Source organism: Eulemur rufifrons, chromosome 29 (assembly GCF_041146395.1).
Source record: "Eulemur rufifrons isolate Redbay chromosome 29, OSU_ERuf_1, whole genome shotgun sequence".
In the NCBI taxonomy this organism is placed as follows: domain Eukaryota; kingdom Metazoa; phylum Chordata; class Mammalia; order Primates; family Lemuridae; genus Eulemur; species Eulemur rufifrons.
The window spans coordinates 95,619,765-95,643,700 of record NC_091011.1 but is presented as its reverse complement, the minus strand read 5'-3'; the positions used below and the strand labels follow the sequence as shown (position 1 = coordinate 95,643,700).

General features: G+C 60.6%; 1 protein-coding gene across 1 annotated transcript; it reads left to right on the top strand.

The window, feature by feature from the left end:
* Positions 1-343: 343 nt before the first annotated feature.
* WDR86 (WD repeat domain 86) lies at positions 344-23,485 on the top strand. The gene is made up of 6 exons (XM_069461833.1): positions 344-988; positions 9,190-9,331; positions 12,453-12,873; positions 20,292-20,427; positions 23,073-23,176; positions 23,262-23,485. The coding sequence occupies exons 1-6, from the start codon at positions 826-828 to the stop codon at positions 23,421-23,423; spliced, it is 1,128 nt and encodes a 375-aa protein (XP_069317934.1). The 5' UTR covers positions 344-825; the 3' UTR covers positions 23,424-23,485.
* Positions 23,486-23,936: the final 451 nt, after the last annotated feature.

The window sequence follows — 23,936 nt, the reverse complement described above, 5'->3', positions numbered from 1 at the left end:
GGACCACCCCCACGTCCCCGAGAGCCCCACTGGCTAGGCCCTTAGGGATGGGGGCCGGGGAGGACCTGACTTGCGGGCAGGGGCGAGCAGCGATTCTGCTCCACCCGGGCCCTGCCGGCCGCCGCCTCCTCCCTCGGCTCTGGGGTAGGGGGCGGGTGGCAGAGGGCAGAGCCGCGAGGCGCAGCCCGGGTAGCCGGAGGGTCGCACCTGGATCGGTCCCCTGGACCCGCGCGGGGGCGGCGCCCGGAGGCCGAGAGAGCCCGGGGTGGGGGCTGGAGTGCAGCCCGCGAAGTGGGAGGGGACAGGGTGAGGGGTGGTCTCTGAGGAGGAGCCAGGCTGGCCGGTATTGTTCTGCACTCGGCCGCTGGCGGCGCGGGGCGCGGAGGGCGCGCGGGGCGCGGAGCGCTTGGCTTCCCGGGTTTCTCTCCCCGCCCTGGCACCGCGGGCGCGAGAAGAGGCGGGGGCTCCCTGTGTGCCCCGAGACGCCGCCGCCCGGCTCGCCGGCGGGGTGCGGGTCCCCCGAGGCGGTGCGGAGAAGGGGGGTGGTCTGCGCTCGCGCGCCTAGGACTGCCCCATCTGGGGGCGTGCGTCCCGAGCGGGCCGCCCCCCGCAGAGCAGTGCCCTGCCCGGCTCGCGGGCTGGGAGGCTCGTGCGCGGCGAGGAAGTTAGGGCCCCTCATCCCCTCCGCGTGCCTCCGCAGGAGCCGGGTGTCCAGGCTCCCCGCGATGGCCTTGGGTCGCCGCCGCACCGAGCCGCCGCGCGGACCCTGGGGCGTCCCTCCCTAGTGGGGCGCGTACCCTCCTCGCCTCCGCCCGGGCCGGCGGGATGGGGGGCGGCGGGTCGGCCCTGAGGGTCTGCGCCGACCACCGCGGGGGCATCAACTGGCTGAGCCTGAGTCCCGACGGGCAGCGCCTGCTGACGGGCAGCGAGGACGGCACGGCCCGACTCTGGAGCACCGCGGACGGCCGGTGCTGCGCGCTCCTGCAAGGTAGACCCGCCCTCGCCGCGCCCCCCGCTCCTCTCCTGTGCTCTCCTCCGCCGCTCACCTGTTCGCACCGCGGCCGGGGGCTCTTGCGCCCGCAGACCGCTTTCCTAAAGTCCAGTCCCTGCCCACGGCCCACGCGGGGTAGAGTGCCCAGCGGCCGGCCAGCGGGGCTCTCGGTGGGGGGCGAGAGGTGAGGCGCTGGGGTGGGGCCGGGGTCGAGTGGCCGAGGGGCGCCGCTGCGGAGGCGAGTATCATCTGTCTACCGGATGCAGGAAATCTACCATTACAGCAATTTTAACAAACAAAAAGAAGTCGCATCTATCCCGCTTCTAAGCAGTGCTTCCCTTCTCTTGTTGGCCTTTTGGTCTTGCCCCGCATTTCCTCTTTGGGACTGCGTGGCCACTGTAGGGTTGTGTTAAGGGCCAGCCGTGCTGAGCAGTGCGCTATCTCACTGTGTTGTCCCACGTGTGGGTTTGGAAACAGGGGACGCGAGTTAAGTAACTGGCCCAGGGTCTCACAGCCAGTGAGGGGGGCAGGGTTGAAATTTGAGCTCCCCACCCCCATAGCACCCCGCTGCCCACCTCTCTGCCCACCTCTCCAGGGCATCTCATCTGCTATAAAAGGGTGGGTGGGGTGGGATTGATCGAAGTTTCTCTAAAGGGGGTTGTTAAATCCGTTTAGCATTTGGAAACGGTGAAATACCAGGTGTCGCAGGTGGTAGCGTGAGTGCTGTTATGAAGCAGTTTTGTACATGCACCTACTGGGTTCTGTTTGTGTACTGCTCTGACTCTGGAGGTCAGTGTACCTTGGGTGCATCTCACCCTGGGCCTGTCCAACGTCTGCACTGATGCACTGGGAGGTCCCTTGCAGCTCCTGCTACTGCCAGAGCTGCACACACAGTCTGATGAGGCACGTGGCTTTCTGCCCTGGGCACACTTAGTTGTCACAGCTGGCTTCTTTGCCATACGCAGCCAATCCTGGTTGGCCTGGCAGCTTAGCTAGGATATAAGCCTCTATATTGGCTAATCCTGACGCTACTGGTTTTAAATAAAAACATTCAAGGTACTCTGGGAGGCCGAGGTGAGTGGATCATTTGAGCTCGGGAGTTCGAGACCAGCCTGAGCAAGAGCGAGACCCCCGTCTCTACTAAAAATAGAAAGAAATTAGCTGGACAACTAAAAATATAGAGAAAAAATTAGCCTAGCATTGTGGCGCGTGCCTGTAGTCCCAGCTACTCAGGAGGCTGAGACAGGAGGATCGCTTGAGCCCAGGAGTTTGAGGTTGCTGTGAGCTAGGCTGACGCCACGGCACTCACTCTAGCCTGGGCAACAGAGTGAGACTCTGTCTCAAGAAAAAAAAAAAAAACAGTCAAGGTATATATTACAAAGACCAACAGGGATGAATTTTGGAATGCTAGTTTTACTGGTTAGTGTGGAAAATGGAGAGCTGGCCACAAACTAACACATGCCTCCTACCCTCAAACTGTCACAGACACCCATAGGCACCCAACTAGGAAGAGAAGATCTGGGCTCTGTTACAGATTTTACATCCAACTTGTATTTGCTTCCCAAACATAAAACGTTATTTGGAGGGGTTTCAGAAATGCAGATCCCCAGGCCCAGGCTCCAGTGATCTTCCGTGAGTAGGACTCTGGAACTGGCATTTCTAACAAGCTTTTGGTTGGATCTGATGCCCGGCTTCGTAGGTGGGTTTTCTCCCCAGCGAAGCCCCAGGCTTCCCCAGGCTGGCTCTGGCCTGGTGGGCACCTGGCTTTGCCCCCACAGAATTCTGGAGCCCCACCAAGCCTCCGGGGCCCACCTTTGGCCCAGCTCTGGGTCTGGCATCTGCACTTTCTTCCATCACACCCACTTTGGTGACCCTCATAGCTTCTCGTCCCCTTAAGGCACTGGCACCCACTTTTCATTGAAGGGTGCCCGACCTTCTGCCCCAGTTGAGGGCCATCCCCACTCGATAGAAACACTGTTGAATTAAAGAACTGCTGTCCATTTCTGCCAGGTTGTTTCTGCTATTATAAAGTTGGCATTTCAAGAATTTTCTAGTATGAGGGGACAAAGGTAACCTTTCTTTATCCTGAGATTGCACTAATAGAATTAACTTGCAAAGAGCCATCCTGGGTGTGCGATAATCCTTTTGTGTGCGCCCCCCACCCAAGGACAGCAAGGTCTTGCCAGCTCCTTCCTTCTGTAGGACTTTTTTTATATCAGTGAAATATTAATAAAATGTCTTAACATTAGTGCCCTATGTTTTATAACTACACATCTATGTACATCTTTAGTGTGTGGGGAACCCTCCCAACTCTGAGACAGCGGGATTGGCACCAGCTTACAGAGGAGAATGGGGAGGTGCAGATGTAGTTTCCACACGAAGAGGGTTCTCAGTGTTTTCCGGATGCTTCCCCCCCTCCCAGTGGGGTGGGTGCTGTCATCAACATCCCACCAGCCGCCATGCAATCCGAGGACTCGTCCAGGTCACGAGGCTGGTCGATGGCAGAGAGGGCTTCTAACTGCTGTGTGGGTGCTGCCTTTACCCGGGTCGCTGCTGTGGGGGGGGTCGTGCCCAGGCTACACTGCTGATGACAGCAGCCCTGGTCCCTTGCAGTCTCCTGGCTCCCAGTCCAGAGCTCTTTGCACTCCTGTTGCTTGCTCCTCACACACATAGCCCAGGCCCACGGAAGCCTCTGGATAGAAGCCTGTGGTGGATCAGTGGCTGGAGTTGGTGACTCATACAGGGGTTTTCCTCCGAAGATGAGCTTCTTGCTCCGTTCACATCAGCAGAGACGATCGAGGGGGGGGCAGAGGCTTCCCTGTGCACCTTGCGGGGCTCAGGGCAGTTTGGGCAGAGGGGTGGGATGGAAGGGAGGAGTAAGGATGGTGCCCTGTGGAGTGGGGCTTGGTGGCACGCAGTTGCTCTTGGGGGCCCCGGGAGAGTGACCGTGACTGGAGGGCAGGCGACCTTCTCTCTGTGAACAGTTTTTAATATGTGGAAGTGGCTTTCAAATACAGTTGGTGAGCTCACAGTGGAAAAGAAGGCTTAGTCGCCAATTGTTCTGTGAAAGAAAGAATTGCTTGCTGTGTAATCCTCCCGGCCTCTCTTCCTCTCTTTGACTTACCGGTGTCCTATTGGAGGACACTTTATTGGACCAATGGGATGAGGGACCTTTTCCAAAATGGTGGCTTGTCCTGTTCCTGTTGAGTAAGGGACCAGCCTAGGGATTGCAACTGACTGTGGCTATGCCACAAGCTTCCTCATCTGCTAACATGATTGGAGGGGGTTAATTCTGTGGGTACAAACTGCACTTGCCCATTTACTGGGTGCCTGTGGCATGGGAGGCGCCTGCCTGGCGGAGTGACCCCTGCCGGCCACCAGTGGGCAGGAGCCTGGGCTCTGACGCCGGACTGCCTGGGTTTGAATCCTGTTACTTAACTTCTCATGCCTCAGTTGCTTCATCCGGAACAGTGGTAACCCAACCTCGCAAGGCCGTGGCGGTGATTAAGCCGGTTAACGAGCCCCTCCTGGCGCATCGTATCAGTGGTCCTACCCACACCTGCGTCCCGCAGGCTCTGCGTCACGAGCAGCGTCTCATGGCGTCACACCTTGTCAGGTTGGAAGCTCTTCTTCCTCTTTTGCTTCTCGTATCCCGTTGTTATTTCTGTTTTATGGATGAGGAAACTGAGGCTGGGGGGCTGACCCGCCTACTCACGTTCGCTCCGGCAGAGCAGGACCTGGTGGAGACAGCGGCCTCCTAGTCCAGTCTCCCCTCGCCTGCCCGTCGGGCCGGCTGTGCCGGGTGCCTGTGCTGACGCTGAGATGCAGGAGTCCCGGGTCCTGCCCCGGTGAACTTGCAGGTTGGACCGGGAGAGTGAGCGCTCAGCCCAGGGGCTGTGCAGTTGAATTTCTGATAAGCATGAACTCTGTGAGTAGGGGTACTCGGGGTTCCCCTCTTGGCCCAGGGCAGCTGGAACCGGGACTTGGGGAGGGCAGTGGCCGGAGGCAGGAGACCGGGCTGGAAGGAGCAGGTCCCGTTGCACACCAGTGACAGGAGCAACAGGTGGCCGTTCGGGCAGCTCCGGGGCAGGTGGGCCAGTCCCGCTGGAGAAGTCCAGGAAGCCAAGGCTGCGGTGGTCTTGGTTCAAAGTGGGGGTTTGCAGAGACCCTGCAAGTCTCCAGTGGCCGTGCCAGTGTCTGTTTCAGCCACCTTCGGTGCTTCTGGGCCCAGATGTCGCCTGCTTCAGCTTGCTCAGAGGACGCATCACAAGGCAGCACCTTCGGTCAGGGTCAGACAAGGAGAGTTTAGTGAAGGGACACCCTGCAGAACGCGGCAGAGTGTAAGGCCCTGGCCTAGTACCTGCAGGCTGTCACCTCTCCCAGGCTCAGGCCCTGCCGTCACTGCCTGGGGAAACAGCTGTGGAGGGGGCTTCCTCCCAGGCCCGCTGACCCTGGCTGGAGGGCCACAGCCAGCCCAAGGGGCCCCGCGGGTCGGCGCTGGGGACCGTGACCTGACCTAGAGTCTGCTGGGGCTCCCAGTTGTGGAAGAACCAGGGGGCCCCCTGAGTCTGTGCAGGCGGCTGGGGAGCAGCGGGGTGGGGGGAGTGGGGCCCGCAGGGTGGGGGAGCAGGTGAAGACCCAGTGGCGGACGTGCTGGTGGCAGCTCTTTCCAGGCTGGTGGCCCAAGCATGGGATGCCATCCCTGCCACCGCCTGGCCGTCGGGGCAGCCGCGTGCTCTGTTGTCCACAGCTGGGCACTTGAGGAGAGAAAGGGGCAGCGTTTTCATGCCGAGTCTAAGGCGTGTTCGGCTGGGCTGTCCCTGTGGCACCAGGGCCCACTGCCGCCCCCTCCTCCCTCGGAGACGGGTGGGGGTGGGGGGAGCAGTTTGACTTTAAACTTCCAGAAAGTCCGTGGGGTGTGTGGCTGCTACCTTGGCAGGAAACCCTCGAGCCTCAGCATGTTCTTCTGCGTCTTATCTGTAGTCTTCATCCCTGCGAAAATATTTATTTTGAGTCTGACGTTTTTGCTTATTCTGCACAATTCCAGCAGCGGATGGCCAAGGCACTGCAGCCCCTGGAGGTGCGATGGGCCCTCCCTGTTCCCTCCGGGGTCGGGGCGGGGGCGTTGGCTCCGTGGGTGGCAGGAGTGATTCTGTCCCCTGCCACCGGGGATGGCCCCCACGGGCCCTGGGTCAGTGGAGGCCTGTCTGGTGTTCTGTGGGACGTGGGTGATGGGGGTTGGTGGCGCTGGCCAGAGACGTGCTCCGCAGGGTCCCCCAGGCCCTCCGCTGGCAGGGCTCTGACCCGTGACTCACCGGGTGTGTGTTCAGATGTGCGGTGAGTGCTTGGAAGCCAGAGGAAGGGGCCTGTCTCGGCAGAGCCCGGGCCGCTGCGGGGGGGGGGGGGGGGGGGGGGCCTCGGCAGGCTCAGTGCCAGGCCCTGCAGAGGGCAGAGGGCAGAGGGCAGAGGGCGTCGGGTCAGCCTGGCTCGGGCTCAGAGATGCGGTTTTTTACATTGAAAGACTTCACTTCCTTTCATTGTGGCCTCTTCAAGTCTTTGTGTATATGCATTGGTGCTTCTGTCGGTTGGCGGCCTGTGTACGTGTCCTCTCTCGTCCTGCGGCCCGGGGCCTCAGCGTCCCGGGTGCAGCGCCCCCAGCTTGATGGAGCAGAGGTGCTGCAGCTTTCTAGCCACGCTTGGCTTTTAAGTGCTTTTCTTGGCTTAATTTACGACTCAGTCCTGCACTTTACCTTCCTGCGGTGGGTTGGGCTAGGGCAAGAGGTGTCTGAGGCAGCCCCTCTCGGCCTTGGCTGGTGCCGCCCCACAGGGTGCTTAGGGAGCCGTGGGTGGTGACACCCATGCAGGCTGGCAGGTGCGCGGCGAGTGCCCACAGAACATCTTCCATCCTGGGTGTCCCCAGCCAGCACGAGGAGGCCGGCGGGGCGGGGGATGTCCTCTTTGATCTGTGCTGAGCCCTCCTATGGCAGTGGGGAGGGTGGGACAGTCCTGGTCCCAGGGAAAGTTTGTTGACAATCTTAAACTCTTTATAAACTCTTTGGGGTTGGCAAAAATCCAGCCTGTTTTGACAAACACATTTTGCCCTCAGTGTTTAAGCTGACATGTGTTTTAACCGAAACATAATCTCCAGTTTCTTCAAGTGTTTATTTAATTCGTACATTGTTTTCTTAGAGGCCTGGTATATGCTCTCCAAGGAGACTGAAAAACTTTTTAATTCTGTGTCTGAGAACCTAGGAAGTTGAGTTCTTCCATGAGTAACTGAGCTTAAACCTAGGACAAAAAAACTGTGAATTGGCTTGAAACAACCCAGGAGGTTGTGAACCCCTGTCCACCTGATGCCAGACATTGAACCAAAATTTTAAGTTCTACCAAAATCCTTAACGTAGTAAGTGCTTCTCCCAAATGCGTGGATGTTTAAATTCATCAGTTTCCTCATCTTTAAAATGCTTAGTTGTGACAGTCTTTTGATTGTGTTCCTTGTCTGGTCCCCGCACTCCTCCCAGGGCAGCCGGCCCTCCGCACTCACCTGTTCCTCACCCACGGCGTCAACCAACCGCAGATGGAAAATATTTGGGGGGAAATTCCACAAAGTTCTGAAAGGCAGTATTTGACTTTGCTGCTCACTGAGTTCTACTCAGGTGACGTGCAGCATCGTGTTAGGTACGAGGATGATCCAGGGATGATTCCGAGTACTCAGAAGAATGCGTAGGCTGTGTGCAAATACCACCCCAAGGGACTGAAGCATCCATGGATTTCGTATCTGCTGTCCCCACCGGACACCGGGGACGACTGTGTCCTCAGCTTGAGTTTGCTGTGGACCGCTGTTCTCGGAGGTGGAAGCATCCTCACCTGCAGGACACCCTGAGGGCTTTTCCAAGGCTACTGAGTCACGCCCGGGGTGTGAACGCTGACCTGAAAGCCGGGGCAATAGTCAAGACCCTCCCAGGCGGGGGTCGCTCGGGTGCCAGGTCCCCGGGATTTCAGGCCTCGGTCCTGGCACGTCTGGCCTTGTCAACCATTTCTGTCAAGCACCTGGTTTCTGGCCTAGAGGGCCCCAGGGAGTGACAGTGACAGCCCTCCACGTACATGTGCCACCTGTGCTCCCAACCCCTCTGCCCCCCTGCGGGCCGTGGTAGGCCCGTCCGCACTCCTCAGTGCCCAGCCACCACTGCCCGGTGGGGTGCTGAGCCCCAGGCCCGCACTCGGCTGAGGTCTTTCCTTCTGGGCTGGGAGCTCCCGTGGAAGGCAGGACCGTGTCTCAATCATCTCGGGATCTGTTGGTGTCCTGGGGCTGCTGTGCCTTGAAACAACTGATGTTTATTCTCCCACAGTTATGGAGGCCAGAAGTCTGAAATTAGTGTCACTGGGCCGAAACTGAGGTGCCAGTAGGGCTGCCCCCCCCCCCCCAGAAACTGTAGGCAACAGTCGGTTCCTGGCTCTTCCTTGGCGATGGCCACCTCTGTCCCTGCCTCCACCTCCGCACGGCCTCGTCCCCTCCGTGGGTCACATTTCCCGTCTCTCCTCTCACAAGAACACCTGTGATTGCGTTTAGGGTCCGGCCGGATAACCGAGGAAAATCGTCCCCAGTCAGGGTCCTCAGCTTGGTCACACCTGCAGAGACCCTTTTCTGAGTGAGGTGACACTGACCTGATCTCTCCGGGGGCTGTTGTTCCGTCTGTCCCCGAACGTAAGGAAAAGCTGGCACCCAGGGTTCCCTGCGTGGCTGCCACCGTGCCGCAGCGTGCACGGCACCCGTGAGGGCCCGCGGCACGGCACTGGGGGGCACCTGGCTCGGCAGCCCATGGCGCGGGTCCTGCCGGCATCCAGGCCACGCCCTTGGCCCCTCCGCTTCCGCCTCCGTGACACTGGGGGTGCCGACCACGAAATCTGAGAAGTTTGGAGGAGACTAAAAGGAGATGGTGAAGCAGGGGGAGGAAGGAGAGAGCGGGGGGCAGGTGGGGGCAGAGGGCTCAGGGCGGGTGAGTGCCCGGCTTGCTCCCGGTACCCCACACCTGCTGAGACTCTCCCAGACCGAAGGCATTTAAAAAGGACTGGTCCATCCGGGCTTGCCTCAAATCTCCCTGCCCTGCTTTCTTCCCGTTCTCCCCTTTCCACCCATTCTTCCCAGACTGAAGGCAGGAGCTGGCGGCCCTGCTGCACTCACACCCCCTTGTCTGCAGGACACGAAAGCTACGTGACCTTCTGCCAGCTGGAGGACGAAGCCGCCTTCACGTGCAGCGCCGACTGCACCATCAGGAGGTGGGACGTGCTGACCGGGCAGTGTCTACAGGTGTACCGAGGACACACGTCCATTGTGAACAGGTCAGCCTGGGCCCCTGGGGGACAGAGATACAGGGCCCCTGCCCTTGAGGACCTTACAGGAAGTCAAAACGTGGATGCCCGGGGAGGCGTCATAGCACACGGCCCAGGAAGATGGGCAGAGCCCCAAGTCCCCTGGCTGCAGGTGGGCTGAGGAGGGCTGGGGCAGGCCAGGCCTAACACTGAATTGGGTCTGGGGTCACAGCTGCCCCGGCTAGGGGCAGGCAGAGGCACTGGAGCCCACAGCTCCTGATGGGACACATTCCAGAGGAAATTGTTGGGTTGACACCCGAAGGTTGACCTAGGGTTTGGAGGAGGAGGAGGTGGGGGTTGTTCAGAAGAAGGAGTCCAGGATGTTTTTAAACCTCTTCTTTCTGTGTGGGTGTTGAAAATATCGCAGTCCCTTCTCAAGAAGGTTCGAATTTTTCCTTTCCTTATTGAATTTGGGTCTTAGCTGAGCAATAGAAATTTCTCTGCTGATCAGATCAATTTGACACCATTTATGTAATTTGTGGTGCTCACCTCGCCGACAGGAGGGGCACTGCCTGGGAGGCTGGTCCACTCGAGGCTGGCATTTGGAGGGCAGAGAGGAAAGGACGTGCCCAGCCGGAAGGGACGCTGCCACGTGAGCTTTGGCAGAGCTGAGCGGCTCCGTGGACCAGTGGGTGGAAAGGGTGGGCTGCACCCTCGTTCCGACTGGAGGAGCAGGCGCCTGCCGCTGGGACAGTTACCCGACGGGCCAGGGAACGGGCTGGTGTCCCTGGGGGAAGGTGCAGAGCCTGCAGACGGTGAGTGAAGGGCAGCTGGGGCAGCAGGCAGGGAGCCCGGCCGCCCACCTGCGGCAGCTGGGACTGGGTCCCTTGGCCATAGCGCATGAGGCTGGAGACCCGCCTGGCGCGGGCCGACGAGTGGTAGAGAAGGGCTCGGATGAGAACTCAGGGCTCCTGGCTCAGCTGGCCTCTTCCCGGCCCCCGACCCTCCTGAGGGAGAGGTTTGCCGTTGAAGAGTGGGGGGGCCTCCGTCCGCAAGTCAGCAAGAGGCTGTGATGCAGCCTCGGGGGAAAGGCCATGCCCTCGGGGGACCAGCTGGTCCTTGGCCGCTTCTCAAAGGTAAAGCTGGACGATGAAAGGTAGAAATTATGCTCTGCCAGGGTCAGTCTCCTGTGCGTAGGCATAACATACACCTACACACGTGCACACACACATATACACAAATGCAGTCGCACATATGCACACACAACATACACACACACACACTCACACACACACACATTACCTTCCACTGGTCGCTGTTTCAGACCCATAGCTCTGGGGAGACATTTGCATGATTAAGTAACTGTGCTCACAAATGGGTGAGAGCCCCTTGGGGAGGCTGTGAAACTCACTTTTTCCAGTGTTTTCAGAGCCGGGCCAGGCGTGTGAGCTTCGGGGCACTGACGCTGCAGGCCTGGCAGCGGCCTGCTGTCCCCGCCTTCTCGTGCTGGGCCACGCCAGGCAGGACTCTCCCCCAGGCCCCACCAAGCCCCAAGGCCTCCCCAGCACACAATGCCCAGCATCAAGGAGTCACTTTTGTTTAAAAATACACACCTTGTGGAAATCATGTTATTTGGGTCTCAGGGAAAAAGCCAGTCAGAAGAGAGAGTTGGCATTTTAGTGCCATCTGTGTCATTAGGTGACTTGCAGGAAATGAGAACCACCGTCTGGGGACCCTGCAGAGGTGGAAGGCAGCAGGCTTGTGCCTTGAGTGGGTCTGTTGTCCACGGCAGGCTTGCGGCAAGGCCTCCTGAGAGGGAGCGGTGAGGCCGGCCTCGGTTCTGATCCAGGAGGGTCCCACACGGGCAGGGACGCCCCTCGGCCTCAGCCCTCAGTGGCCTCCCCTCCTGCAGGGCGCAGGGCTGCTTAGCAAGGGTGTGTAAACAGACCCTTGGAAGTTACGTGCAGAGTTCTGTGCCAATGACAGATGGGTGCTTTTCCAGGGAGAAGTTCTTAGCTTTCATCAAAATGAGAATAAGAAGGCCAAGCTCACGCCTGTAATCCTGGTACTCTGGAAGGCTGAGGTGGGAGGATTGCTGGAGCTCGGGAGTTTGAGACCAGCCTGAGCAAGATCGAGACCCCGTCTCTACTAAAAATAGAAAAATTAGCCGGGTGTGGTGGTGTGCGCCTGTAGTCCCAGCTACTCAGGAGGCTGAGGCAGAAGGATCACCTGAGCCCTGGAGTTGGAGGCTGCAGTGAGCTGTGATGATGCCACTGCACTCTGGCTGGGGTGGCAGAACGAGATTCTGTCTCAAAAAAAAAAAAAAAAGAGAATAAGAGTCGTGAATATTCACTGCAAGGGAGCCTGGGCCCTCTGGTTTGGCCAGTTCCACTGAATGAACGGACCCTCTTGGCCCCCTGCCGAGTTCCCTTGGGCCCCTGGGCCCAGTTGTGTGCCTGGAACCCCATTAGGGCTGGAGCCCTATTGGTGACGGGGGCCGGAGTGTCACCAACAGACGTCAGCCCATGCGGGGTATGTTGTCAGAGTTGATGGCAGACACCCACCCCACCCGCTATGGCTTCGTCCCCAAGTGTGCCCCCAGAAGTCACCCGTAGGCACACTCGGGCATTCCGCCTGCCCTCCAGCCGCTGGGGCTCTCTCTGAAGGGCCCCTGCCCAGGCACTTGAGTCTGCCCTGTTCCCAGGGTGACCGCACCTCACTTTGGCCTGGACTTTCCTGGTTTCAGGCTGAAAGCCCTGAGTCCACAGAAACCCTTCGGCTCTGGGCGAGCTGGGAAGGTCGGCCATACCCTGCTCCCCGCTCCTGACCCCTCTCCCGCCTCCTTCCATGCTGTGCACGAGCAGCTGCCCTGGCCGAGTGTGGGAGGGATCGAAGCATCGAGTTGGTCCCTCTACAGGTGCTGGCCAGGCAAGCAGGTGGCTGAGACGAGGAGGGGTGAGTGTGGGGAGTCAGGGTGACTTCCTGGAGGCGGAGGCGCTTTGAGCTGGAGCTTGCGAGGTGAGAGTGGCAGGTGTGGCAGAGAAAGGGAGAGGCTGTTCCAGCCGCGGTGCCGAGCCTGGCCTTGGGGAGGCTGCGTGGATTCTGGCAGCCCCGTGTGTTCTGACCCCTGACGCCTCCCCTCCTGCCGCAGGATCCTGGTTGCCAACAACCAGCTCTTCAGCAGCTCCTATGACCGGACAGCTCGCGTCTGGAGCCTGGACAAGGGGCAGATGTCCCGGGAGTTCCGGGGCCACCGCAACTGCGTGCTGACTCTAGCCTACTCCGCGCCCTGGGACCTCCCTGGTGCTCCCTGCTCAGAGGAGGCTGTGGCCGGGGGCCTCCTGGTGACCGGCAGCACGGATGGCACGGCCAAGGTGTGGCAGGTGGCCAGTGGCTCCTGCCACCAGACGCTGAGGGGCCACACGGGTGCGGTGCTGTGCCTGGTCCTCGACACGCCGGGCCACACGGCCTTCACAGGCAGCACCGATGCCACCATCCGCGCCTGGGACATCCTGAGTGGGGAGCAGCTGCGCGTGTTCCGGGAGCACCAGGGCTCCGTCATCTGTCTGGAGGTGAGACTGGCCTGGCTGCCACCCAGCGCCAGGGAAGCCCCAGGTCATCCTCTGAGCTGCCGCCCTGCCCCGGTGTCTTAGCTCTGCTTCGGAACACAGCACCGCGGACGGGGGGCGGCGGGGGCTTGAACAACACACACTGATGGTCTCATGGTCCTGGAGGCTGGGGGCACAAGATCAACGTGTCCGGCAGGATCGGTTCCTCCTGAGGCCTCTCTCCTTGGCCTGTGGGTGGCCGTCCTCTCCCTGTGTCCTCACCTCTGTGCCTATGTCTCTACCTAATCCCTTCTCATAAGGACAGAGTCAGGATTAGGACCCACCCCAGTGACCTCATTGGAACTTAATTGCCTCCTTAAGGCCCTATTTCAAATAAGGTCACATTCACGGATACGGAGAGCGGGGGGCTTTACCTTATGAATCTGGGGGCCACAATTCAGACCCCTGCACCCAGCTTCTGAGTCCGCAGGACACGGCTGGGCCCGACCCTCCAGAGGAGCCTGGAGCGAGTGTTGCCTGTCCTGTTCGTCTTTGCACTGCCAGGCTAAGGACCGGCAGCCTGCTGGGCTCTGCCCTCGTGGCCTGGGGTCTGGAAAGTGGCCCCATCGTGGGACTTGTTCAGCACGCGGCTCTGCAGTGGGGTGGCCTGCGGGCCGTGGGGCTGCTGCCCTGGCACCGCCGCCTCATCTGGACAAGTGCCTCAGTTTCCTCACATGTCTGGTGAGGATGGCAGGCGCCCACGGCCCCTTCTCCATAATTCCCAAATCCAAAAACGTGCCAAGCAGTGGAAAGCTTTTTTCTTAAGCTTGACCCCAAAACTCATTGCAGCGAAGCCTGGCCTGAGCGGATGTGAGGCTGTTTCTGATCTTCTGCTTCTCCGGGACTCTCACACCTGTACTGCGGGCATATGAGTGTGTGTCTAAAATTAAAACATTCCTGAAACACATCTGGCCCCCAGGTTTGGATTAGGGGTTATGGTTATGAAATTGCCCCCATCCCTGGGGTTGTGAGCCGTCAGTGACTTGGCAGAAGACGGTGGTCCCTCAAGAGCATCCGGTCTTTGCTAAGGACCATGTAAGAAGGTTATTACTAAGGACCTAGTGGGTGTGCCCGGCCAGAGTCCCTGCTGTGCGTCCCCGTCCCCCATCGTGCGTGTCAGGGTCTGGGTGTCCCTGGCTCGGGCCTTGGCCAGCCTCGCCCCGTCGGGCCGGCTCCCCCACCGCGTCGCAGGGCGGGGTGCGTGGCTTGGCAGCCCCTGATGCGCAGTGAGGCCACAGGCAAAGCAAAGGGTGGGCTCCGGGCGACAGGGCAAGTGTGGGGCCGTCTCAAGTGGACACCGTGGTGCTGGCTTCTCTGTGCTCCGTCCAGCGGAGGCCCCAAGTGGCGTTCTGGGGGTACAGGGTAGCCCCAGGGCTCCAGAACCAGTGGAGAGGGAAGGGGTCTTTTGTGCTTGGCCAGGAGGCACGGGCAAAGCAACTCTTGGGGTGGGGGGTGCTTCGGGGTGGGGTGCTCTCGTGTGGGGACACTCAGTGTGGGGTGCTCCCAGGTGGGTGCTCCCAGTGTGAGATGCTCTCGTGGGGGTGTTCAGGTGCTCAGTGGGCGGTGCTCCAGGTGGGTGCTCCCAGCATGACATGTTCTCATGTGGGGGTGCTCAGTGTGGGGTGCTCCTGGGTAGGGTGCTCCCACTATGAAGTGCTTTCATGTGGGGATGCTCCTGGGGTGGGCTTCCCCCAGGGTGGGGTTGGCCTTGCCCCCGTAAGCACAAACGCTAAGTCCAGGATGGAGCCAGTCAGGGAGGGAGGTTCCTGTTCCTGACGAGGAGCGGGTGCTGGGCTGGGCTGGGGTGCGGGTCAGGGTGTCTGAGAAGCTGGGGTGGGGAGGCCCGTGGGGCGAGGACCTTGCTGGCCGGCTGGGTGGGGGCACACGGGCCTGGCACCGTGGAGCATCGGGCTGCAGCATGTGGCCGAGCCCTGGGTCAGAGCTGGGGAGGCGGGAGCTCCATTTCTGGGGACACGTCGTGGGTTTGCACGTTGTCCTGGGCTCCGGACTGAGGGGGCTGTGCACTGGCACCGTGCCCGGAACTGGGCGTCTGAGGGGTCGGCGGCACGAGGTGGCACATGCTCTGCAAGGTGGCAGCCAGCACCGAGGTCGGTACGCGCCAGTCGTCCAGCGACTTAGTTAACTGTTAAGTGACCCCCGTTTCACTCGGGAAGCACCGGAGGGGTAGTTGGGGGAGAGGTAGGTGTCGCCTCACGGCAGGGGGGCCGAGGAGGAGGGTTTTCCTGTACTTGGGATTCTGATTCTCGATGGCACCTTCACTTTACCCCCTGGGGAAGCGCGTGTGGTGGCAGGTCGGTGTCTGCAGGGCCGTGGCCTCGCTGTGCCCTCAGACTCCCCCTCTGCCGTGGCGGCGTGGGGAGGGCCCCTGTTCCCGCCCGCCCTGACCTACCTCTGGAAAAGCGCCGTGGGCCCAGGACCCAGGGACGGCTCCTGTCACCCAGCGAGGGCGTGGGACCCCATGACCCACAGAGGGATGATCTTACTTTTCTCTTTTTTTCATGTAATTTATTTCACTTGACACCGCTCAGAAAATTGGAGTTTGGGGGGCTTAGAAGGCTTCTATCTTCCGAGCCGGGTTTGACTAGAGTGACGCGAAAGTTCTGAAACTGTCCTCCACACAGAGGGGCAGGAGGCTGCCCCACAAGGGGCATCCAGGGATCCGGCCCCTCTGTCCCCGGCCCCCCTTGGGGTGGCTTCATCTGTCCTCTCTCCTGCCCTCTCGACTTCTCTGCCCGTGGGCCATCGCGGCCACAGCCTTCAGGTTGTCTGTGAGTGCCGCTCGCCGATTTGGGCCTGACCGGCCTTCCTGGCTGGGGGGTCCAGGGCATCACCTGTGACCTCCCCGAGGGCCCCTTTAAACCCGTTTCGAGTGGACAATTCACGGGCGCTAAGCACGTTCCCAGTGTTGTGCGACCGTCACTGCTGTTATTTGCATCTTTTTCATCACCCCAAACTGGAACTCTGTCCCCACTGGACACTTAACTCCCCGTCCTCTCCCCCAGCCCCTGGCACCACCATTCTGCTCCCTGTCCCTGTGAATCGGAGGCCCTGAGGACCACGTGTGCGTGGAACCACGCGGTAGTTCTCCTTCCGTGTCTGGCGCATGTCACTGAGCATAAGGCTTCAAGGTTCGTCCTGTGGAGCTCATGGCAGGATTCCTCCCTGTTTCTGTGGCCAGTTAATATCCCTGGGCTGTAGCCAGCACAGGCTGCTTACCCGCCGCCATGGGCACGTGGGCACGTGGGCTGCTTCCATCTGTCGGCTGTTGCGAAGGGTCTACAAGGATCCGGCGCATCCTGCGTTCAGTCTCCTGGGTACGTTCCTGGGAGTGGAAGTGCTGAGTCACTTGGTGACCCCTGCTCCGCGTGTGGAGGGATGATAAACCAAATGGCCGTTAGGCCGCGTGCAGGGGAAAAGGGGCGGGGCTGGGTGCCGTGTGTCCTCTGCAGCCCCCAGCCCCAGGACGTTGCTGGGAGCCAGGGCACTGGGCCTTTGTGATGGGGGGTCCGCGTCTGCTGTGCCATCGGGCTGTGTGACTTCACACGGGACCCTGGCTGTGGGGACCTCCATTTTCACACTCTGCAAAGTGCGGACATGCAGTGACTGCCCCTGGGGCTCGACACACACACACACACACACACACACACACACACACACAAGGCAAGACTACTCTGTCTCAAAAAAAAAAAAAGGAAGGGAGGGAGGGAGTGATAAGGGGAAGGGAAGGGAGAAAAGGGAGGAAGAGCAAAGGAAATGAAGCATTTCAAATCCCCCAGGGCGAGAAGGCGAGGCGCTGCCAGGTGGGGGCAGCGGCCTGACAGGGCTCTGGAGATTGCAGCAGCAAAGTTGTGCAGGATTCTCTCTCTGCGTGCAAAAGCCTGGTCTCGCCCAGCCCCAGGGAGCTGGGGGACAGAGATTGCGCCTGCATTTTAGGGATAGTGAGAGCGCTGTGCTCAGGCCAGCCCCTGGGTTCAGTGCCACATGCGGCAACGCATCCACCCTCTAGGCCACCTCCTGAGAGAAGGATGGTTATTTCTCATTTTGCATGTGAAAAAATGGAAGCTGGGGAAGCTAAGTATTAATAACTTGCCCACCACCTCACAGCTGCTAAGGGGTAGAGGCAGGATTTGCAGCCAGGACTGTCCATATCCGAAAGCTGTGCCCAAGAGCACCAGGCTGTGCTCGGGCTGGCTGTGCACGTCAGGCCAGGAAGCAGCTGGTGAGATGTGACCCTGCGTTGCTGCCTGGGCTGCCGTGGGACCCAGGGACCCATGCCTCCAGGGACCTCTGAGCAGCTCTGGTGGCTCTCATCCCAAGGAGAGTCTCCTCAGAGCTGCTGTGGTTGTGTTAGGTAGGTGGTGAGAATCTGCGGCACTTCTCGGGGCAGGGTGCCCTGCTTTGGTGCTATGCAGAGCCATCGCTCCACCTGGGAAGGAAGATGAAGGGGCACTCCATTTTGGTGCTGCACACCCCCCCCCCAATCCTGTCTCGAGCAGCTGCTACACCTGGGGAGGGAGGGACTGCGTTACCAATCTAGGAATTCCCCAGCCCAGGCACGGTGCCATTTAGAAAGTGACCTAGAGTAACCTAAGGGCAATTACTATGCCATTGGCTTGAATCTTCAGTGCGGTTCACCCCCAGGTGGGCCTTCCTAGAGCGAGCTCATATATGCAGATGGAATTTTGAGGACACCTGTTGATCATTTGATAACATCCCACACCTCCCAAGAGCCCGGCTCCAGACTGGGCCAATAAAAGGAAACAATCCAAAGCGAGTGGGTGGGTCAGTCTCTCTCCGCTCGAGGACGCAGACCGGGTTTACTCTACAACAAAGCTGCTCGTGTGACGCTGCTCCCTGCCCCAGGTTCCTCCGTCGTGTCGGCCTTGCTGGTGATTTTTCCAAGAAAGGGGTCAGAGAAACGGGATGATAGTTTGGACTTGACGCTTTGCTGTGTCTGGTTGTTCTTCGGCCAAGAACCGAGGGTGCACTCCCACCCTGACATCTTCCGTGCCGTGACTCGGATGAAAATGCTGTGACTCAGGTTGTGACATCTTTGGTGCCGAAACCCAGGATTCTGAGAGCTTGGGGGAGCCCCGCAGGACCTGGCCCCTTGGCCTGTCCCTGCCAGGGTCTCTCCTGCCTCCCACATCTGCCTCGGGCCTCCCGGTGGCGTCCTGTCAGGAACCAGCCAGGGTGAACAGAGGCTCAGGTGCCACCCCGGCCTGTGGTGGCCCGGGCTCTGTGCTCTGGAAGTGCTCCGCCTGGTCGGCTTTGACCACAGGGCGACAGGCCCCCTGTCAGGACTGGCTGTCGGCGAACAGGAGGGGCTTCCCTTCGTCCTCACAGCCGTGGACGCCCAGCGAACCTCCTTGGAGGCCGCACAGCTGGAGCCCACAGGGGTCTGGATCTCAAGGCTTCTGCCCACCCCCGCCCCCTTGTCAGACACCGAGAGCCACAGGCCTGGGCACCGGAGGCTCTGGGAGCTGGTGTGTGTGTGTGGGGGGGGAATGGCCAAGACACACTGGGCCCGCAGCGGTCAGCCTGGCGTCCAGGACGCAGACACGGCGTGCGGGGGGCTGCGTGAGGGGAGTTTTGGGGGACGGCTTGGGACCCTTCTGCACTTGCCCACGAAGTGGGGAGGATCAGGGTATGGGGCTTTCTGGGCAGGGAGGCCTTGTAAGAAACCTGGGGAGGAAGGTGTGTGCCTGGGGTCTCTGGGGCCAGTGTGGACACAGGTGTGCTTGGAGCAGGCGTGTGAATTGGAAACCGGGGGCCACGGCTGGAGAAGCTGGCTGCGGGAGGCCTCTGCGCGCCAGGCTGGTGGTGCGGGGGGAGGGGTCTTCCTCAGGGAACAGAGGGGCTGCTGAAAGCTGTGAGCAGCGGCTGTGTGCCGGGCAGGCTCTGGAAGCCTCTCTGAGTCTCCTGCTGATGGCAGGAACTGTGCCCTTGGGTGGGGCACGCAGCCAGAGGTGTGCATGCAGGAATGTTCCAGAATCCTGCCGGCGCTGATGTGGACAGGTGGTTGGTCGCACCCATTCCTGTCCTTAGGGAGTGGACCATCCAGTCAGGGAGGCCACATGGGCTGGGGCCAACTGTAGCCCTCGCAGGGCTTCAGGGCAGGGCCTGAGACACGGCAGGCGACCGTCCCCGGGAAACACCCCGCAGCTCAGCTTCCAGGAAGGCCGCACTGTGGCCGCTGGATCCCACCACCCTCTGGCCATAGTGACTGGCCCGAGGCCTCTTAAGTCCTTAAACCTGGGCTGTAGCCAGGGCAGAAAGATGAGCCGGGCTGGTTGGAGGCCTGTCTGCTGGGATTTGAATAGGGACCTGTATGGGGAAACTGAGTCAGCCTTGGGAACTGAAGTGGAAAGTGGCCGTGATGAGCAGGTTAGGAGGGACGAGTTCAGGATATTGGTGGCCAATGTGGACTGACCCTGGGTCAAGAAAAGGGCCCTGTGTGCCTAGTCTGCCCCCAGCTCCTGGTTCTGGGCCCCCAGCAGTGGTCCCTGGCAGCTTCTCTGGGCTTGTAGCCTGCTGCTGGCTCATGTGCTGCTGTGCCAGGTCACTGCAGCAAGGAGCCCTGCCCACCCCTGCTCCTTGTCCACATCTCTGCTGGCCGGAGGTGCTGCAGGATGTTGCCGGGTGTGGGGGTTGGGGAGTTCCAGAACCGTCATACCGCGGCAGCCTGCACCTCCCCGGGGCTGCCCGTCTTGGCAAGGGCCCCCTCCTCACCTCCTGTGAGACGGAGCAGCTTCAGCAGCTGGGGTGAGCCTGTCCCTGGGTCCCCTTCCCTCCCTGTCAGGGGGCAACCCTGTCGGGGGGTGAGGGGAGCAGCGACCCTGTGACGCCGCTGGCGGTCCGCTCAGTCCTGGCGGGGGCCCACCTCACACACTTGCCTGCACCAGTCTCTCCCCTCTGCCCTTCTGCAAGCAAAAGCCCGTGTGACAGCTCTTCCCCCAGAGCCTTTTCTCACCCAGACCGTTGGCGTGCACGGTCGAGGTTGTGCCAGTCCTATCTGTAACCCTCGCAGCCCCTCAAGGTAGCCCCTGTCAGCGTCCTCCTCCAGGGGCACAGCAGCAGGGGGCGCAGAGAGCCAGGGACTTGGCCAGGCCAAGGCTGCGGCCTGCTTGCCCCCCTGGCTGCGGGGAAGGGAGGCGGCGCCTGCTTTTGGTTGCTGAAGTGAGTGGTCGGGTGGGGCCTAGGGCAGGGTCATTCTGGGCTCATCCCCCGATTTCACCCCTGAGACCTGCATTTGCACTTTTCTCTGTCACGAGGGGGGCGGGCGTCTGGGGGCTCCCCAGCCCCCCTGCTGCAGGTCAGCAGTGCCCGGCCATGGCCAACCTTCCTGCCCCTCCTCCCAGCTCGTGAACCGGCTCGTGTACTCGGGCAGCGCGGACAGGACCGCCAAGTGCTGGCTGGCAGACACGGGGGAGCACGTGCGCACCTTCGCGGCCCACAGACACAGCGTGAGCACCCTCAAGTACCACGCGGGCACCTGTAAGTGACCTGTCCCCGTGCTGTCCACTCGGCTCTGGTCTGCTGAGCCCTCACCTCTCCCCCCAACCAAATCCTGGCTTTTCCTCTCTTTCCTTCCTGCCCGATTTTCCCTCAATGAGCCTCGGCTGCCGTTCAGGATTTGCAGCGCCCAATGCAGCAGCTGTTCCTTCTCCACGAACTGTTCTAGCAGCTATTCTGCAAAGAGGGTCCAAATAAGGGTTTGCTCCCCCCCCGCCGCCAACATTTACCCTGTGAGAACGTGGGGACACCTGAATGTTTGGAGGTCCTAGGGTCAAAAGCACGTCTCAAGGACACATTCTAATTTTCCAGGTGAGACAGTGACACCCACTTAATCCAGCCAGACTTGAGGACTTGGCTTCACTTGGCCTTAGGCTTGACTACAGATGAGAAAAATCCAGATAACAGTGGTTTAAATGAATAGTGGTTTATTTTTCTCTCAGGAAGAAGGATTTCAGAGGCTGGCAGTGTAGGCAGGACTAGGTGGCTCTGCAAAGTCATCAGGCACTCGGATTCCTTCTGTCACTTTGTTTCTTCGTCCTTAGCATGTATCTTCCATCTTCAAGGGAGCCTTAGGGTTCAAGACAGCTGTTGGCACTCCAGCCATCATGTCAGGCAGGAAGGAAAGGAGGAAAGGACAAAAGAATGCATCTTCTAGCTCAGCTGGCCCCTTCAGGATCTTTCCTGGAAGCCTCCCTCAAAGACTTGTGCCTCTCTGACCGCTCTGTTTGCAAGAGAGACAGAATCAAGGTCTTTTATCTGAGGACACTGCTGCCGAGATTGAGTCAGGGTTACTTGGAAAGAGAGAAGGGCAGAGTGGCTTGTTGGGCAGGCAATGAGCTGTCTGTCCCACTGGTCTCAAATTGTGACACACCTGGACCTTGCTGGCTCTGTCCAACTGGCTAGACACATTTATACCCCAGACAGCCCCCAACCTCACCACACTCCTCAGGACTGTGGCTCCCAGAACAGTCCCCAGCTTCCCCCTGTATTTCAGCCCCACGGGTAGCTGGACCTGAGGGTGTCCCCTAGCCCTGGGAGGGAGGAGTCAGGGTGGCAGAAGATTCACAGCAAAGATGTCAGAGGAAGGTAGAATGTGGCGTTCTGAGAGTAGAGCCTGGCGTGCCCTCGGGATTTGGGTGTCTAACACAGGAATATTATTTTTTTCTTTGTTCCCGTGGCCAAGCCTGTAAGTGTGATTAGGGCTCTGCCACGCCTGGGACCTCTAATTGAGCATGAAGAACATTCCACTCTCAGGCTCCCCCCAGGCAGCCGCCTAGAGCGCCGCCCCTGGGCAGCAGCCGGCACAGAACCTGCAGCTGAAGGGAATCCCGTGGGCCGAGCTTGGGCTTTGGTCTTTGCCAACAAGGCTACAGGATGACAGACTGTGCTCCTGACCCTCCCCCCACCCACAGGAGGCCCAGCTGCTGTACCGGGTTCCAGGCCCATGTCTGCCTCTCAGTGTGGGAGCCCGGTGGGCGGGGGTGCTGCTCAGCCCCAGGTGCTCCTGTGAGGGGCAGTGGGTGCCCCGGGCAGTGTTGGGGGTTGACACCTACTGAGCTCCCTTACTGAGGGCCAGTGGGAATTGGTGAGTAGCCCATCCCTGTTCCCCAGGTGGGCTGCACCTTCTCCCCCGGGCCCCCAGCACAGCTGAGCCCAGCTGCCCACAGTGGTTACCTGCTCATTAACAGAGTCCCAGGGTTTCCTCACCCCCCTTCCTGGAATGCCTGCACGAGAACTGTTTGCATCAAATGCCGGTGGTGTCGGGGTCGGGCTTCTGAGAGCCCCACCTAAGCCAAGCGAGTTCTCAGGTCAGTGTTCTCAGCACGGTCCCCTGACCAGCAGCAGTGGCTCACCTGCAACTGGTTAGAAACGCAGATTCTCCAGATCCTCCAGATCCTCGGGCCTTTCCTGCTAAGCCTGAGACTCTGGGGCGGGGCCCAGCAATCTGTCCTAACAAGCCCTCCAGGTGACGGCAGCAGGTTGCAGCTGGAAAACTGGGGTTATAATGTAGGAAAAGCCCCAGGAGAGGCGGAGCCTGGAGGAAAAGGCTAACAGTGGTGCGTGTCCTGCTAGGAGTCTGAGGGAATGTGCTAGTGCACTCCAGTGGACTTGGCTTTTGTTTCCAGGACCAAGTCCCTCTCAGGAAGGGGATGATGAGCCTGCTCAGGCGGCGGGGGGAGGGGAAGGCCCTCCAAGGACATGCCAGTTCTCCCCAGGCAGAAAAGCAGCCTCACCAAACAGGGCATGAGAGTGGGGACCTGGGCCCAAGAGGTATCCAGGAGAGGGACAGGCCACCTGGAGGGACTGCACAGGCTGACCTGAAGCCCATGGAAGGTGTGGTGGCCACAGGCCATGCAGGGCTGTCTGCAGATGGAGGAGGGGCCCTCCAGCCTCGCTATTCTCCGGAACCGGCAGGACGTGGCAAGGTAACAGGTGACCCTGGTTCCTTTCAGGGCACTTCTGCCTACTTCCCACTGAGTCTTAGGCCACCCCCGTGAGGTAGGGGGATGAGGAGCCCGAGTCCTGGAGGTTAGGTCGCACCGCCCTTCCCGCCCTGTCCCTGCCTCCCAGGAGCAGGCGGGCAGCAGGCCCGGAGGGCGCAGCGTGTCCCTGTGTGTTCACAGTGTTCACGGGCAGTGGGGACGCCTGCGCCCGCGCCTTCGACGCGCAGTCAGGACAGCTGCGGAGGGTGTTCCGGGGCCATGCCTTCGTCATCAACTGCCTGCAGGTAGGCGCGGGCAGGCTGCAGCCCCTTGGCCCCCAGGAGGCGTCCGGCGGGGCGGGGCGCAGGCTGAGCGGCCGCCCGCCCGCAGGTGCACGGCCAGGTGCTCTACACCGCCTCGCACGACGGCGCGCTGCGCCTGTGGGACGTGCGCGGGCTCTCGGGCCGGCGCCCCGGGCCGCCCAAGCGCAGCCTCCCGCGCCTCTTCAGCAACAAGGTGGGCTGCGCCGCCGCGCCCCTGCCGCCGGCCTAGGCCTTCCACCGACAGAGCACGGGAACAGCGGCCACCCCGTCCGCGCCCGACGGCCTGGGCTTTCCTTCTCCCTTGGCATTCAGAGACTCTCCAAAGCCCTCTCCTGAGTGTTCTTGCCCCGGGGCACCTTCCCCACCCCTCTTACACCTGTAGCCTTCTCACGTCACCCCCACCCCAATCCTGGGACTCCCCCCGCCCCACCCTCAGGGCTGACAGCCCAAGCTCCCAAGCTCCCAAGCCCCAGAGGTTGGGCCTTTCCTGCTGAGAACAAATGAGGACTTTCTACCAAAGCCATGGAGCGTGATTTATTTTGGGAAATCATCTGTCATGAGGACCTTCATGAAGAACTCAAATACACATCCTTCAAAGTGCTCTTGAGTGTGTCCTGTTTTGTTTCGTAAACTGTGCCTCGGCCTTCAGAGCTAGGGACCCAGGAAGCTGGGCAGCTGGCCGCCTCCCTCTGCCACCTCTCCTGTGGGTGAGACGCAGGGCTGCCACCAGTGTCACTCCTGT